Source organism: Peromyscus californicus, unplaced genomic scaffold, assembly GCF_007827085.1.
Source record: "Peromyscus californicus insignis strain IS unplaced genomic scaffold, ASM782708v3 Scaffold_10__1_contigs__length_136768540, whole genome shotgun sequence".
Taxonomy (NCBI): Eukaryota; Metazoa; Chordata; class Mammalia; order Rodentia; family Cricetidae; genus Peromyscus; species Peromyscus californicus.
In genome coordinates this window covers 69344446-69363349 of record NW_026294391.1, presented here as the reverse complement: position 1 = coordinate 69363349, position 18904 = coordinate 69344446, and the positions used below count along the sequence as shown (strand labels likewise).

At 32.5% G+C, this 18904-nt stretch overlaps 1 protein-coding gene across 2 annotated transcripts in view; it reads right to left on the bottom strand.

Annotated features, from left to right (window-relative positions):
• The window catches only part of Klhl4 (kelch like family member 4), an 89576-nt gene that overhangs the window by 14963 nt on the left and 55709 nt on the right, over positions 1-18904 (bottom strand). Inside the window, exons 2-6 of one of the 2 annotated variants that reach the window (XM_052735025.1) lie at positions 16070-16234; positions 15413-15549; positions 10944-11140; positions 6554-6766; positions 625-811 (exon numbers count right to left, since the gene is read on the bottom strand). In XM_052735025.1, the coding sequence (XP_052590985.1) occupies positions 625-811; positions 6554-6766; positions 10944-11140; positions 15413-15549; positions 16070-16234 (899 nt within the window). The remainder of the gene's footprint in view (positions 1-624; positions 812-6553; positions 6767-10943; positions 11141-15412; positions 15550-16069; positions 16235-18904) is intronic. The other variant, XM_052735034.1, reaches the window with a different exon arrangement.

Genomic DNA, 18904 nt, shown 5'->3' with positions numbered 1-18904 from the left:
CAGCCAGCTCATGCACTAAGGACAGGTCCTGGTCCCACTGCCTGGGGGCCTCCCAAACAGTTCAAGATAATCAACTGTCTCACTTATCCAGAGGGCCTGAGGAGCCCCCAACTGGATCAGTATATTTTATAACTAGTCTTTAAGCATGTAGCTGAATTGAGAGCAATAGCTGGATAGCACTATTACATTTGTGCAAAAATACATTTGGATGTATTTATCTGTTTCAAAAATAGATAGACATACAGATAGATATATAGATAGATGGATGGATGGATGGGCGGGCAGGCAGGCAGACAGACAGATGGACTGATAGGTAGGTAGATAGATAAATTTTCCCTGAAAAGATTTGACAGGAAAAACTGAATGTTCAAAACTAGAATTGTGTTCATAAAGTAAAATCCCCATTAAGAATTTAGCCAGTAGTAATTAATGGAGTACAGTCCATAAGATGAGAAGGAAAATGAAGTCACAGAATCACATGAACTACCCTAATTATGAAAATCAGCTTCAGATACACTTACTTAACAAGGATTTACTAGCATCCTTATAACGTGGGCTGTTAGAAATAGCTCTTCTTTTTTCAAATGGAGATATTTTCCCAATCAATTAATGTGTTGCTTTTACCTTTAGCAGCATCCATACCTCCCACAGCATAAAGTGCCCCCACAGTTGACTTTCTAGGTTTTGTACGAGGGCTTTGCAACATAGATCTTCTCTCAGGCAAGAGATGATACTTCATAGCTTCCATTAGTAGCTTCTGACACTCCAGATCATCAGTAAACATCGAACTGTTTTCCAGATCTGCAAGTAACTGGAAAGTAATGATGCACAGCACATATATAAGGAGTCCAAAATCAGAAAGAGCATGGTTTATTTCTATAACATGAAAGAGTAAGTATGGGGAAAGACATAAAAAGAATTGTCAAAAGTAATCAAATAGACTAGCTATAGCCACACAAAGTTGGATATCTTCATCTACTGCTTGTAGCTAATGCAAGCAGTACATATTTTTGTATATTTGAGCTATCACAGATGTCATGAAAACAGGATCTGTTAAAATATTATTCCCTGTATTTGTACTGTATCTTTATCGTTACATCACAGCATTATTCTGAAAGTGTATGCTTTTTAAGGTGAAATAATGTACATATGTGAGTAATTACGAGTCAAGACCAGCAAAAGTGGGTGATAGATATTGTCATTACCTGATACAATATAGGATCCTAAATAACAATGATAAAATATAGGTAAAATATTGCTCCCAAGATTAACTGGGGAAAATTCAAAGACATATTTCAGAATGGTGACATCTATTATACTCTATTCATTTCTTTGAAGTTTTAGATCCACAGTGGTATAGTATATCAAAAAAAATAGCAAACACGTTTGCTGGAGTAAAATTGTTAATCTCAACCCATAAGATTTCTATGACATTTACTTCTTTTCTGGTTAACTTTAGTTTTCTTTTATTTCAAGTTGTATCTCTCTGGTGAATCACTATTTTGATTTGCCTGATAAAACTGTAGGCATTTCTTTAACGTGGTATTTGAAGTAAGTTTGAAGACTAAGCTACACAACTTTCCTCTAAAAAACACTTTATAGATTTATAATCTTCATATATTCTATTTCCATAGGGTTTGTTTAGAATTTATTAACTTGTCTTAGAAAGCCTACATGCCCATATCATTGCCTATTACTAACAGTATCAGGAAGTTTTCACATAAAACATATTTTAGGAATAAAGCATTATTAAAATTGAGAGAACAAGAGTTGTATGATTAGGCATGACACATCCCTTCATTCTAATACAGAAAAGTGTAAACTAATACCTGCTGAGAAATACCAAATCTACATAAAGAACTGTAAATTTAAGAGATTCAGATACAGAAGTGTTTCTCAGGATTTTCTATGCCTAAAAATATCTGATACACATATTAAGAGATATATTATTAAGTCTGATTATAGACAGTGATTTGGCTGGTCAGAGTAGGGCCTAAGAACATAGATTCTAAAAAGGTCATAGACAATATCTTGTTGCTGCTCTGAGGACATTTCATACATCATTGAATTACAGAATCTAATAAGTTGTCTAGAAACTCATGTTCACACAAAAATAAATTTTCTACAAATTCTGAATTTCAGCTATCTGGTCTTTATTTAGTATCTTGAGAACAACATTATATGTATATACATATATACATATATATGCATATATATTTAAGTAGTTATCTTTTAGGTATTACTATTGTGTATTCTTTTGTATAAACAATATACTCAAGAATGCAGTTGATATTATGTCATTGAATATATATATATATATATATATATATATATATATATATATATATATATATACTCAAACAACATATGAAGTTTCATAGTTTAATTAACAAAAGAGCTTATTAGGAACTATATGATAGCAAAAGCAGTTCTAAGAGGATATTAATGCTTTCATTAAAAAAAAATACAATTTAACAATGCATTTTAATACCATAACAATATTAATAACAAACTATACTCAAAGTCAATAGACAGGAAGAAATAACAAATGTTATTGCAGAAAATAATGGAATGGAGAATAGAAGAACATTACAAAGAATCAATGAAATAAACAAAGATAAGGGCCAAATTTACCAAGATGATAGCTGAAAAAAGAAACACTAAAATAGAGGCAAATTCATTCCAAAGAATCATTAGTGAATACTTTCAAAATTTTTATTTCAAAGCCTCTGGAAAATCTATGATAAAGGGTAAATTCATAAGCAGCTACATCCTACTAAAATTAAATTCAGAGGTTATAAAAGTGTTAATAATAGTATAAAATAGTGAGACAAAAGATTCAGGCTTTATCAAAGTATCCCAACAAAGAAAAGGAAAATACTGGACAGATTCATTGATGAATTCTACCAGATATTTAAAGAAGAATTAACATAAATGTGTCTTAGACCATTCAATAAAGGAGAAAGAGATAGAATTGTATAAAAACTTTACTAAAAGAAGCTATGATTATCTTGAACCTTTGTGTGTATGAGAAGGACACACACAAAAAATAGAAAATTTTAGACCAATTTCCCTAGTAAAATTAGACACAAAATATATCAAAAAATATTTGTGAATGGAATTGAATAATATATGAAAAATGTCATACAATATTATCAAATATGCTTCACTTGTGGTATGTGAAGAAGCTACAACAAATGTATATCAACAAATGTAAAACTGTAAATTAATAGACTCAGGTAAAGAAAACACAAGATGATTTTAATAAATGTAAAACAATATCAACAACAAGAAAAGCCTTCAGTGAATTTCAACATACCTTCAGGATAAAAAGCTCTGAAGAAACTGTTACTAGAAGAAACACACCTCAATATAATAAAGAGTATATAAGGGAAATTCATATCCTGCTTAAGGTATCATGATATTCAATCTCATATAGTACAATAGTTCCATTTTAACAAAATAAGCATGGCATTGTCACAAAAACTTGTGCATGTAAACACACACACACTCACACATATACATATAGATCAATGAAACAGGCAGAAGACTGAAAGAAACTGCATTACTTGGGCAGTTATTAAAAGGTAAGAAACTGAAAGAATTTCCCTTTAAATCACAGAGTATACAAGAGTGGCCACTCTTTCTATTCAATAGAATTGTTTGAATAATAATAATAATTCAATTCTTATTCAATAAATTGAATTATTAGCTAAATCTATGAGGGAAAATATAATAGTGAATCAAATAGGAAAAGAAGAACTTAAATTATTTGGATACATACTTACGATTATATATGTAAAAGGCTCTAAGGAGCTGACTACAAGAGTCTTAGATGGGCTAAACACTTTCAGAAAAGTAACAAGATACAAACTTGATATATAAAAATTAGTAGATTTTTTTAATGCCAGTGAAAATTGTGTTTAGGAAAACATTCCATTCATAATAGCAGCAAAAAGTAAAATACCTAAGAATAAACCTATTTAAGGAGGCCAAAGTGTTCTACCAGGAAAACTCTAAAGGACTGAAGAAGGTCATGGATACTATAAGAAAGGTTACATTAATGAAAGCAGTGTATAGATTCACAGCCATCCCAAACAAAATGACAATAGCGTTCTTCATGCAAATGGACACACACACACACACACACACACACACACACACACACACACGAGGCAGGGGCACAGAGAGATAGAGTAGTGGAACAACATAGAGAACTTAGAAATAAACTATACTCCTACAGCCTAACTTTTGATAAAAAACTATCCGTATCAAAGATTTTCTCTTTAGCACATGGAGGGAGGAAAATCAGATATCCACATGCTTAAGAGTAAGTATAAGTTTCTACCTCTTTTTTTTTTTGGTGGTTTTTCGAGACAGGGTTTCTCTGTAGTATTGCGCCTTTCCTGGAACTCACTTTGTAGACCAGGCTGGCCTCGAACTCACAGAGATCCTCCTGCCTCTGCCTCCCGAGTGCTGGGATTAAAGGCGTGCGCCACCACCACCTGGCAAGTTTCTACCTCTTACACTGCACCTATCGATTCTAAACGGATCACGGAACAGGATGAGGATTGCATAAAATAAATAAAAAGCTTCACAGAAAACAAGTGTAACAGACCTCTACAGAATGCAAGAAATTTCTATACATTTAACAAGGGCTAATATCTAGAATCCACAAAACACTCTGAACTTTAAATACCAATACACAATTTATCCAATAAATAAAAGGACAAATGAATTGAACAGAGCAGATAATCCTCAAACTAAAAAACACAAATGGTCACTCAACAAACAAATACAAGTTTCAACATCCTTAGCTATCAGGAAAACACAAAATAACACCACACTGACATTTCGTCTCACACCAGTCCAAATGGGCATCATCAATATATACCTGTAAGAATTTTTTTTTTTAAGATTTAAAGTTCAAAATTTAAAAACTCTAATAAGTAACATATTTGGCTGATGTAAACACAAAGAAACCCTTGTACATTGATGTTGCAAAAGTAATCTGGTAAAAGGAAATTAGTATGAAGTTTTCTCAAAAATCTAGAATAGAGCTACTATATAGTCTAGCTACATTATCCCAGAAATATATCCAAAGAAATCTAATTCAACATTCTATGTAGAGTTACCTACTCACCCATGATTAATGCAACACTATTCACAGAATCTAAGATATGGAATAAACCTAAATGCCCACCAACAGATGACTGGATGAAAGAAAATGGTGTTTCATTTAGCCATAAAGAGGCACTAGACAATACAATTTACAAGATAATGGAGGGAACTGAGGACCATTCTCAGCAAAATAAGCTAGTCACAAAGAGAAATATCACCTTTTCCACTCATGTACAAAATCTATTTTTAGTTATAAGTGTGTGTACTCAAGGGTGTGTCCCTTATACTTTCATGCGATGTTTATTTGTGGGGGAATAAAAGAAAGGCAAAAAGGGGACATGGGAGGTGACAGTAATCTGAATATCAACAAACTATAATTGATGCATATGAAATGTCATTAGGAGAGCCTTAATTGCATTGTATGCAAATTAAAACACTAAAAATAATGTCAGCAACTATTCTTCACTCCATTAGAATGTGAGTAACAACCACCTTAGAAAACAAATTTGGGTTATTGCTTGGCTTTATAATAATGTTTTATATAAACACATACAAATAAGTAACAACTGAAAATAAAGAGAAAAATTATCAATACAGTAACATTTTTTCAATATTAAAATTTAATTGAGGAATATGTTATAAAATGTATGAATTTTATATTAATTTTACAAGACTTCTTTTCTTTCCAAAGTAAATGATTTGGGGCACTTTAGCCAGATCCAATAAATATGAAATTCATATGAGCAATGTGTTTTTCCATATTGTACAAACCATATTTACTATAGATCAGTTTGCAATTGATAAATGGTTGTTAATGCAAATGTTGCAATTATACAACGGGCCTGCACTGCTTTTCAGTGAAAATTCATGTTAAAATTGAACAACATATGAGCCAATCCTAGGTCTTAACTAAGGACATTTATTTTTAGAATCATCTTTGCTACAATCCTTTAGTTCAGTATACATAATGAGAATACCATTATAATGAGTGCATCTGAAAAGACAGGAGCTTGCTTTCAATTACAGCAGATAATTGTCCATGTTTGTAGGTATTATCCTGTATCTGACTCCTCCTAAAGCCCCTTACACAAAGCTGCTATCTTGATTATTACCACTTTGCTTAGAAGGTGAGTGGAAACAGAAAAGGATCCCCAGTCATTTTCTTTGCTTGTTATAATGCTATTTGGCAAGGGAGGAAACTGAAACTGATGGATATTACAATGTTCAGGATCATCTATAGGTTACTCTTTTAAGCTGCATTTCCTTTGCTCCATTATAATATTTTTAACTGAAGAGTATGTTGTTCTATGAAGTGAATTCTATATACACCATTACTATATATTCTCTGAAAAAAATGGATGGATAATGACTGGTCTGCTGCCTAGCAGTAATTTAGAAATCTAATTTACATTACCTTAATAAAGTTCCATACCTGTGGCGAAAGTAATGGCAGTCTGATATAAGAAAGCAGCTTCGCCAGATCTCGTTGCCTAGTCTGAGCATCATGACCTACCCACTGCATAAGAGCATGGAAAATTGTTTCTTCGTCAGGCACATTAATGTCATCACTACACAGAAGTTTTGAAATTTCATTAGCTGGAAGCAGAAGGAATTCTTGGTTCTTTACTACATCAATGAAATGTTCCTACAAAAGAAACAACATCTTCTGATATAGTAGTTGAGAATTTGCTTAATAAAAATAAGAATACACAGTTTTTTATTTTGTTAACCTCCACAAAGATTAGAAAACATATTTTAATGTATTTTATTTCATGTTTCCATGTTTGCAATTGCCATATATTTCATCTGGTATCAAAGTACAAGCAGTTATATTTCAATTTTTCATCAAAGCACCACCATAATTTCTAGTTCTTAAATAAATATTATTAGAACAGGTTATTTCAAATATTTACACAGTTGAATATCTCAAGCTTTAAGTATGATAAACTATTATACTCTTAAAACAGAATTAAGCATTTAGTTTGTAATTTGAGTTGCATACAAAGTAGATATTCTGTGGGAATCTTAAAACAGAGTTTAAATAATTGGCAGCTTTGATTAAATCAAATCATTACATCACCTCTACTCCTAGTTTAGTCATTAGCGAAAGGAGACTAAGTAGCAAAATGGCCCATAAAGCAAAAAATTAAAATAAAAAAGGCTGCTAATTCCATAATGAAAGGCTGATGCCAGGAATTCACAAAAGGGTATGCCTATTTAGACAATGAACACTTTTGTGATTAAAGCAATCAGTTGAGACAAAATTGATGTTCTTCCTGTAGCAAACCACTATGGCTAACATTCCTCCCATTTATAGCAAATCATTGCTATGCTGTTTCACACATTAATAAATAATTATGCAAGTGTTAACTAATCACTATGGGATCTTATGAGGACATGGAGTTACTGTAATGAGAAGCATTTGAACTCCTATATAATGAGCTGAAAACTCTGAACTCAAGCATTAACATCTGAAATCATGTTTACTATATTTTGCTTAATTATACAACTATATTTTCTAGGTGATAAAGCATTTATAGAAATGTTAAGAAAAAATGAAACACTATAAAAATTAAATGTATGTTTAACTGTCACCGTTATCAGGTGTTAATTCTGAAACTGTATTTATTCCTCAAATAAAAATCGGAAACCAGAGACAGAAGATTTCAGTGTGCCAAACCTACTCAATGCCAAAATGGATCATAGAGAAGTTTATTTAAAATGCCTCTATGGAGAGTTTAAGCAATGATAAGAAATTGTTGATATGATATGTAATATAAAAATATATATTATAATTTGTGATCCAATTGATATCACTTCAGAGTTGTTGCTTCATAAGAATATTGAAAACTGATGAGCAATGTAGATTAGTTTAAATAAAAGTATATGTATTATGTTCAAATATCTGTGCATGCCATTGTGGAAATTCGTACTGTAGACAAGAAATCTTTTTAAATTGTTTTATATTAAACCTAATGCTCTTTTCTTTATGCAACCTCTCCCAAAATTTTCTTTTATGTTTTTGGTTAACCATTAGGATCTGCACTTAATTTCATATAAGTTTTATAAAATAAATGTACTGTTTATTCTATTCTGAGTATTTATATGACTGAGATAGACTCTTTTATGTGTCCGCTTGTGGTATGTATCTGAGGCTGATTGTGGATGAATACCACCCAAATCAGGGTGAGTAAGCTGCTTTCCTTATTCTACCAACTCAACTACAATTTGCGAGCATTAGTGATTAACTCTGAATCACCAATAGTGCATTGGTGTCTCATTAAGGAAAGAAATGAAAGCACTTTCTTTTGGAGTAATTTGACCAAGAGATACTTTATACTCCCTGTGTGCTCTGTTCTCCTCTGTCTGTTGTATAAGTCTGAATCTGTTCCTGAATATATATCTGTAACTGTCCTTTGTTTGTCTATGTGAGTCTCTGTGTCTCCCATTGACCAAGAACTTTGTATTTATTGAGCAGTATAGAAAACATTACATGGAGAAGGAATGGGGTACTTTACAGAAATCGTTAACAGAGTTTTATAAGATAATAAGTCACTGACTCCAACTGATTCCTACTAATCCAGGCAACAAACATCAACCAATATCCACTGCTTTCAATTTTTATGTTAGATTTTAGGAAGTTGTTTTCAACTTCTGTGTTTGCTGCTTTCACCAAACGATACACATGAATAGTCTAGGTCAGGGTCTCAGAAGAGTATATAATTTCAAATTGTAGGTATGCATTCATTATCTTAGGCTGTGAAACTTGATTATGTGGTAAATCCAAAGGAAGTAAGCTTGTCTGTCAAATTATTCTCTTAAAAGTAAGTTAAACCGGCAATTTGAGTACACAATAGGGCAAGAGCTCTAAATCTTAAGTGATTTCAAGGTGTACTATTAAGTGGCTGTGAGGTCTAGCAAAGCTACAGTCTTTCAGAATGTAAGAGATATTTTAACAATATTACATAGCTGCAATAATTTAATACTTATTTTCTCTAACATTATTCTTAGAATGTAATTATTTATGTTCTTATCCTATCAATATAGAATTGTAAAAGTATTATAAGGAGTATTTCTAATTTTATTGTAATCAGAATAGAGAATAATATTAATGGAATGGATGTTAAGGGACAAAGCTCTATTGCATTTTTATGGACATCCTGCTTTGACACTCAGTTTGGATAGCACAATGCAAAGAGGAAGACAAGTTCATTTTGAGCAACAAAAATAATTCAAGTTGTTTATCAAAGTGTATTTTGTCTGCAAGAGTAAGATACCAGACAGGAAACTGATAATACTTAGTTCAAGAATTTAAGCAATTTAACAGGAAGTTTTCATGTTTGGCTTTTATGGTAAGATTAACCTTTGAACTACATAACTGCTGTTCTTTTAGATTATATGGCATCCGTATTTAGGACACAGGAATATAAATAGCATGACTAAATAACACATTGTAAAATGTCAATCTATGATAATGCGATTCTTCACATACTGGCATTGTTTCAAGATTGTATCTGAAACTTCAAATTCTGAGCAATGAGCTGGTGGGGGTGAGGGAAGAAAGAAGAAGAATATTTACAAAAAAAAACTTACACAACTCAAATTTGATGTGCTAAGCTTTAGAAAAGTATTTATGTGTACATATATATATATATATATATATATATATATATGTGTGTGTGTATGTATGTATGTATTTGTCCTACAATCTGTTACTTGTTTTGAATGATTTTACATTTAGTTTTATATTGTTCATTAGTATGCAATAAGCTATTTTTAAAAACTCAAATGAATGGAGCAATTTAATTTGTTCAAAGAATTTATCTTTTGATGAAGTTTCAAAAAGATCCATCTCTCTTTCAAGCTCCTGTTTCAGAGGTTAAATAGTTTGTTTTCATTTTATCAGACAAGTATTAGTAACCAAAGTAAAGATTTTACTTTATATCAAATGTGCAGTTTTCCTTACCCTTTTATATTCTGTATTTCATTTGATTGTTATCCAATTAAAGATGGTTTTATTCTGAACAAATTCTAAATAAGTATGATCTACTGATATATTCACTTGCTTCATTATAATTGGTAGAGGTAAGAGGGTTTTTAAAATTCAGTGAATGAACTAAACTCTCTTTTTAACTAAACTACAAGGTTTTTCTAATACATAAAGCAATTAAAAAATATTTGAGTTACTAATCTTGATGATCTGTTACTATTTACACTTTTCTTTTCTTTTCTTCTCCTCTTCTTTTCTGAGACAGTCTCATGTATTCCAGCCTGGCCTGAGACTCTTTATAGAACTAAGGATGACCTAGAACTCCTAATCCTCCTGCCTCCTAGAATATAGGCTAGAATGCAGATATTAGCCACCATGCCCAGTTTATGAAAGGCCTATGAATGACACCCATGATGACGTGCATGCTAGGTAACCAATCTACAAACTGAGCTGTATCCACAGTCCTAGCAGTTTTTTAAGTTGAGTACTATATAATTTCAGTAGAAATCCTAATTTGTACAATTTTACAAAAATTGCTAATTATGCAAAAACTCATAGAGGTAATGTTTTCAATGCTGTAGATTCAATTACAAATACAGAGTTGTTCAATTTAATAATAACCAATATTTTAATTTTCTGGAGTTTAGAGATTTAGTAAAACTTTAGTTCTAAAATGAAACTTTTGAGTATTATTCACATTAACAAAACCTTTTTTAAAGTATGTATTATGTACAAGTCACCTGAAAACTATTGTGAGTTCATATAGGCTTTCAGTTTTATCAGGGAAAGTATATATTTTTACAATAAGTTAATTTGAAACAAATGATTTTACCATGGTGTACTTATGTGCCACATTCTGGAGCTCCACACAGCCCTGGGCATCTCCAAATGAGCGAATCCCTAGGCAGTTTGAAGGATGTAGTTGCTTTATGAGGAAATTGCAGCAGACATCAATGACCTGCGTCAGCTGTAGGAGACATGCTGCAGCCAGCAAATTTTCAATGGTGTCTTCTCTCAGTTGCAGCACACCTAAATGGTTTAAGTTAATAAAAAAATGATTATATATCACATAAAATAAGACACAGATATTTTAGGTGACATTTTTGTTGCTTTTTATAGGAGCATCTTTAATGGTCAGTAGCTTCTCTAAGAATATGGTTTAAGATAAAAATACAAAGGAGTCTTTGTGAACATACAAATAAGGAGGGAAAAGGCTGTCAGGCAAGATTATACAAAATGACTGTAGTAAATGAATAGTGAATATTACAAAGAATGGTAACAGTATTCTCTTATCAACTTAAGAAAAGCTTGCATTTCAATTTTGTACTAATTGTTTTACATTCTATACATATATAAGAATACCACCTTAAATTTATATAATTTAAATTGTTAATAATATATAAATGAAGCTAGAAAACTTCACATTACAAGTTAAGGGAATGTTATGTCATATTTTCTAAGGATAATAACATTGGTCATAAGTACAGTGACCATTTTGTAAGAGTATAGATCTTTATAAACAAGAGACATAAGAATACTTTATCTGCTTTTTGTATGTAAATTTATCAGGTAAGGTTATCTTTGCCCAAACATTAGGCTCAGAATTCCCTCTGACTCTTTCTGAAAATGAAGAGAATATTGCAGAGTTCACAATGAAAAACTGCTGATTTGAATTAACATTTTAGTATGAAGTTATCAGAAGCAATTTAAATCATGTGTTTATAATGCTGCTTTGTTTTAGAAAGAATTATTGATGATTTATTGCAAAAATTTGTAAACAACATATACCCCTATGTTTTGTCATTTTAGCCAAGTTACAGAAGTTATAAACCTTGTTTCCAATGGTTTACACAAAGAATATTATTCTTTTTTTGGTTTGTGGACAGAGGGTTTCTCTTTATAACAGCCTTGGCTGTCCTGGAACTCACTATGCAGACCAGGCTGGCATCAAGTTCACAGAAATCTGCCTGTCTCTGCCTCCCAATTGCTGGTATTAGGTACATGTGCCACCGTGCCCAGCCTCAAATGATTTATATAAACAATATTATTCTTAACGGTTTTTTTATTCTAAGAAATCTTGCCGGGCGGTGGTGGCGCACGCCTTTAATCCCAGCACTCGGGAGGCAGAGCCAGGCGGATCTCTGTGAGTTCGAGGCCAGCCTGGTCTCCAAAGCGAGTTCCAGGAAAGGCGCAAAGCTACACAGAGAAACCCTGTCTCGAAAAACCAAAAAAAAAAAAAAAAAAAAGAAATCTTATAGGTTTTTCACAATCATAAATAAAAGTAATATGTATCATCATTTGCTCTATTTATTTCAAACTCTCAATGTGGGTGACAGTGGTGTAGATTGATCTGTTTGTGGGGCCCCTGGAAGAGGAACCAGGACTTACCCAGGTGCATGAACTGGCTTTTTAGAGTGCATTCCCTATAATGGGATGCCTTGCTCAGCCAGGATCCAGGTGAGAGGGGTTAGGTCCTGCCCTAACTTGGTAAACCAGCCTGTATTGACTACCCAATGGAGGCCTTATCTCCTATGAGGAATGGATGGGCGGTGAGGTGGGGAGTAAGTGAGGGGTGGGAAAAGGGCAGGGAGGGAGAACTGTGGTTGGTATATAAAATGAAAAGAAAATTTTAAATAAAATAAAATATTAAAAATGGACCACATGTGCTATGAGAAGCTATTAAACAATTCTTAATTTATGAAGATTTAAAATTGACATGATCATGTTAAATTTTGCTGTAGTCAATGAAGAATGCACTGAATTAAGCAATACTTAAAAAATAAAAACAAACAAAAGATCAAAAAATACTTTCCAATGTGTGCAGTAAATCTACATATTTTAGTGTGTTATTTCTTGAACTGGGGTTTAAGAGGAGAGAACTGTTATTATCTCATAAAATAAGAAGTATAATCATATCCTGTATTTTTAAACCTCCAATTTCTCTTACACCCTTGCAACTATGGAATCATATAATAAATAGTCTTCACAGTAGGTTTCCTTCAACTAGCATGGTATTTAAAAATTCATTCCTATCAGAGAATCTATCAGTGTTTCCTTCATGTTTCATTGCCTATTAACAGTGCATATTATGCATCTAACTAATCTATATTTTTCTTCAGGTTACAAATATTCTGATTTTTCATTCTGTATAATTATGACTAACACTAATATGTCATTATGGACACACTTTTGTATGTCATATTCTACTTCCTTGGGTCAACTTGATCCTGACAACATTTTTATCTGTTGTTGAACTTGAAAATTTATCAAGACTGTCTGCATCCATGTTCATCATGGAGTTTGACCTGTAACTATATTTATGTTGTTTACTCATTTTGCTATTTATTTGTGTAAGACTCTTTTCATAAAATGAGTTTAGTAGCATGCCTTTCCTTTCTATTTTGTGGAATTATGCAAGAAGTATTCATATTAGTCCTTTAAATATCTGGTAAAATTCAAAAGTGGATGAAGTTGGGTTTGAGCTATTTAAATTGCATTGTTGGAGCTTTTAAACTACCTTATCAATTTCATTACTTGTTTTAGATTTACTGAAGTTTTTTTTACATTATCTTAATTTAATTTTGGTAATTCATGTGTTTTTATAATTTAGTCATTTTCTTTAGATTTTCTAATATATTGAAATACATATTTTCAAAGTATACTCAAATGATTCTCTGAGTTTGATTAGTATCTTCTGTGATGTTTCCCCTTTCCTCTCTAATTTTATTAAACTTGATTTTTTTTAAAGACCCAATTCTTTGTTTCATTGATCCTTTGTACTGTGTTATTCTTAACTATTTAATTAATGTATGCCCTGATCTTAGTTATTGTTTTCTGATTACTAATATTGAAATTACATTGTTGTGATACCCATAATGTTCACTAAGTTGTTTATTTGAGATATCTCTAACTTTTAAATGTAGACATTTATAGTTATAAATTTTGCTCTTTGAAATGCTTCCATTTTATCCCACTGTTTCTAGTATTCTATTCTCATTTTTCCTTTGAATGTAGGAATATTTTAATTTCCTTCCTGATGTCTATGATGATGCATTAATCATTTAATAATATGATGGTAAATTTCCATGAGTTTATATAGTTTCTGTGTTTTTTTTTTTTTGATTGATTTCTGGTTTTACTCAATTGCAATCAGATGAATGCTGTACTGATTTTTAAAATTGTTCTTTCTTTTTGATGAATTATTCATTTCAAGAGTTTACAACTGCCCTTAACTCCAGCTCCATGGCCCAATAATCCCTTGTATCCCTGATGGCACTTACAATCAGTTGCACATAGCCTCCCCACCAAGTACACATATTTAAAATTAATATAGATGAATTACTCCATACTTTTTTTTTTTTTTTTTGGTTTTTTGAGACAGGGTTTCTCTGTGTAGCTTTGCGCCTTTCCTGAATCTCACTCTGTAGACCAGGCTGGCCTCGAACTCACAAAGATTCGCCTGCCTCTGCCTCCCGAGTGCGGGGATTAAAGGCGTGCGCCACCACTGCCCAGTTTACTCCATACTTTTAACCCAGACAAGACACATTCTTATATATTTATGCCAAAATACCCCGATCCTTTCATGTTAGTAATATTTAACAACACTTTCTTTATATTTTATATAATGGTGATTAATTATTTTGTCTTTTTTTTATTTTACCGGTTTTAGAAAGTGATTTAACTGCTAAATGTTATATTTTCATACTTGTAGAGCATAAATAATTATAACACATGATGTATAACTGTAGATGAATTTCTAAATGGTCTTATTAAAAAAAAACACAGCCAAATATAGGAGCAAAAGCCTTAGAGAGATCAGGGAAATAGGGAAAGCCACCAGCCACCCTTACCTCACCAACGCTGCAGCTTCCAAATGTGAGTTACTTCCTGTCTACCCACGCCTTTATTCCCTTGCTGTTCTGCCCTCTCATTTGGCTCTCTTAGCCCAACTACCTCATTTCCACTTCCTACACAGCTCTGTCAATTTCTGTCTGTCTGTACAGACCTCCAGGCCTCTATGGTTGGTACTGGGATTGAAAGTGTGTGTCACCATGCTTGGCTCTGTTCCCTAGTGTGGCCTCGAACACACAGAGATCCTGCCTGCTAATGGATAGGATTAAGGGCATGTGCTACCACTGTCTGACTTCTTTGTTTACTTAAAATGGCTTGTTATTTCCTCTGATCTCCAGGAAAACTTTATTTATTTAAGCACAAATAAAATGTCACCACATTTCAGCACAAATAAAATATCACAATATATACTGCAGAGTTCATGTTAGTTAATGCACAATGAGAGTTTACCTGTATAAGCATACTGCACCAAAGAATTAAGTGCATTTGGATCTACACCTTCCATCCTGACCTCTTCTTGTCTGGCTTCAAGCACATCATTAGTAAACATTGCAGCAAAATAGTCAGACACAGCACTGAGAACCAATCTAGAAACAGAAAGGTTAAATCAATACTTTTATCAGTCAACAGTATCAAAAATAATCATGCAATACTTTCAATAAGTTTGTGAAACTTGTCAGTATGCTTTCTCCATTAAAAGTTCACAGTTGCCAGGCATGGTTATAAATGCCTTTAATCCCAGAGAGGCAGAGCCAGGCCAATTCTGTGATTTCTAGGTCAGCCTGGTCTACATAGCAAGTTCCAAGCCAGAATGGGATACATAGTGAAAGTCTGTCTCAAAACAAACATACAAAATATCACAATTTGTTAAATTGTACTGTTGTTAGAAAGGGCAATTAAGTAGACTGATCTTTTTAGAGTTTATGTTGTTTCATTTGCGTCATCAAAATATCCACCTTTGCCTGTATTAAATATTAGACAAAAATATTTGTTCAATATTTCAAAGTAAAAATGATTTCTACATTGTCCAATTTATAATCAGTTTACAGACTCCTCCTCATTCATACTTGTATCCTTTGGATGTTCTGTCTGCATAATGATACTTACCTGTGAGCTGGGATTTTGAGAGGTCCAGCGATAAGTAGCACATCACACAATTTTTTCTCTTTCAAATAGTTCTCCATTTTACAGAGAGTATGATCTGCATGGTTTCGAGAACGGAAGTGATCCTCAGAAATGATATTCATTTCTTCAGGTTCTTCAGCATATAGTCTGAAAGTTAAGTGAAAATGAGAATATGATTTGTCATATCACTATTTTTTCACATTTCCATCTCCTAATATATGCATATATGTATATATATACATATACATATATATGTCTAGTGGAAATGGTTACAAATTCTATATACAACTTATTTGAGTAAATTACATTAAAATTTTCTAATAAATATTTCACTATTATTACTGCTTAAACTTCCATTCAAATGATGGGTCATAGTATTTTTATTCAGAACAACACTACAACTAGTATTTTTATATGTATAAATATAATCAACAAAATATCACCCTATTTTTGTGCTATTTCTTTAATTCATATAGTTATCATTATTATGTTTAGACTTAATTCAAAATAATATTTTAAATCATATTAAAAAAGATAGACATATAGACAGCAGATCAAGCTACACAACTGTCTTGCCTATGCAGAGGGCCTAGTCCAGTCCAATGCAGCCTCCACAGTTGTTGATCTAAATTTCATGAGTTCCTACTAGTTTGGTTTGGTCATCTCTGTAGGTTTCCCCATCATGATCTTGATGCCCTTGCTCATAGAATCCCTCTTTTCTCTCTTCACCTTACTCAGCCTTTCATAATTTCAATAATCCCATCTATCTTTTGCCTCTAGGCTTTTTCATTTTCTTACTTCTATAATGTTACTTTCACTCTTACTCTGTGGCTGACTGTGTATGAGTGGCTGGCCCCTAGCATCTTCCTCTCCTTGTAACATAAACAAAAGTAACACACCTTAAAATAATATTCTGCATGTACTTGTGTTTCAATTAAAATGATATTTAAAATACAATAAAATTGAAACTAAAAATAGACTATTCTGTTTTCTATGAATGTGCTGCACCAGTTTTTGAAAGACAATTCCTTCTTTGAATGGACCTTTTAAAAATATAGTATCTTTTCTCACCCTCACTGCCTTCACTTAGCCCCTCCCCAATATCTTGCTCACTCACTTCTCATCTAACTCCCTTCCTACTTTCACTAATTTGGGCTCAAGATTTTTGTAGCTAACTCACCATCTCCTCTGATGATTTAATTTACATTAATATGTCAATCAAGTATTCAGTGTCTAATAGTTTTAGTTATTACCAGTAGTTACAAAAATAGTGGAATATATTCTCAATAGAGAGGACTGGATATTTGGAATTTTGTGACCAGAAATGATTTTTTCTGATATTTCTTTGGACCAATTTGGTTAACAATAAAATAATTTCTTTAAATACCAACTAATTCAGATTTTTACTCAGATATAATGACTGATGAGATAATTTAAGTATATTTATTTTTATCATGCATATATTTAGACCTTAAACATCCTACAAAGATGAACCCTAAATAAGCTCACAAAATGTTATGTAAGTACCACAAGCCTTATAATCGGTTGTACCACTGGAGCAACAAGTTTTCAATATTTCAAAACAAAGACATAAGTCTGTGTTTGGTCAGTTTAAGAAATAAGAAATGAGTACTTGGAGATGTGTAGATGAAAATGCAATATATATATATAATATCATACATATCTATCTTAAGTTATAATATGAAATAAAAATAAAATATGTCTTGTTATTATTTAAGGAGAGAGTAATGAAACAAATAAGCAAACCACTACTACCATAAACAAAGCCAATCCATTTTCCTAAATTGATCTTAATAATTTTGTAGAGTTCATAAGTTTTTCACTTTCCATATTTTTAATGCTATACTGTTAGGTCAGATATTACAATGAAAACCACAGCATTGGACTCTGTCCTTCATGATTTTCTAACCACAGTTTGTAACATGGGGGAAGGGAAGTATAAGGTATCAAGAAAAGCATAGTCTATGGGGTTAAAATGCTTACGTTAAATGCAAACCATAGCTACGTATTAGATAAATTATATTGAACAAATATTTCATCTTTCCAAGTATTAATTTTATCTTACAAAATTTAGATAAAAGTAATATTAATGCTTCCTTCCTTCCCTGGTGACTCCACTGGCTCTTGGTGCAGACTCAGTTTTGCTCCTCTTTGTGGACCCTCAGCTTCCTTTCTAGCCTATTCCCATTCCTTTGACTCAGCAACTAGGATCCAAAACACCTTCTACCATGGACCCCTATTGGCCACACCAAGCTGGGACTCAGGGAGGTGATTTTCATTACCCTTCTTTTTCTCAAATATGATGATTTTTGCCCACAGCCCTGTGACAGCCTGTTTGCAGATGTTCCTTGTGTCACTGTACCTCCATTCCCTGGGGATTCTGCATTTTCGTGGGGACTAAGCTTGACTCTTCTGTGCAGACCTTTTAGCCCTGCATTCTAGCCTATCCCCATTGCTTTATGCCAGCTGCTGATAACTAGAAACATTTTCTACCAGTGGCCATTTCCAGCAGTGGCCACACCTGGCTGGGACCCAGGTAGGCAATCTATTGTCCTTTTTGTCATCCATCTCACCCTCAGCACTGTAAGAACCTTCTTACAGATTATCCTCCAAACTTTTTTAGAGAAAAGGACAATCTACTTAATAAATGTACCCCCAAAAAACTGGATAATCACCTGCAGAAGAATAATATTAGATACACATCTCTCAGTCTGCACAAAAATCAATTCGAAGTGAATAAAAAACCTTAGCACAAAGCCTGAAATACTAAAACTGCTGGAGAAAAATATTCAGGAT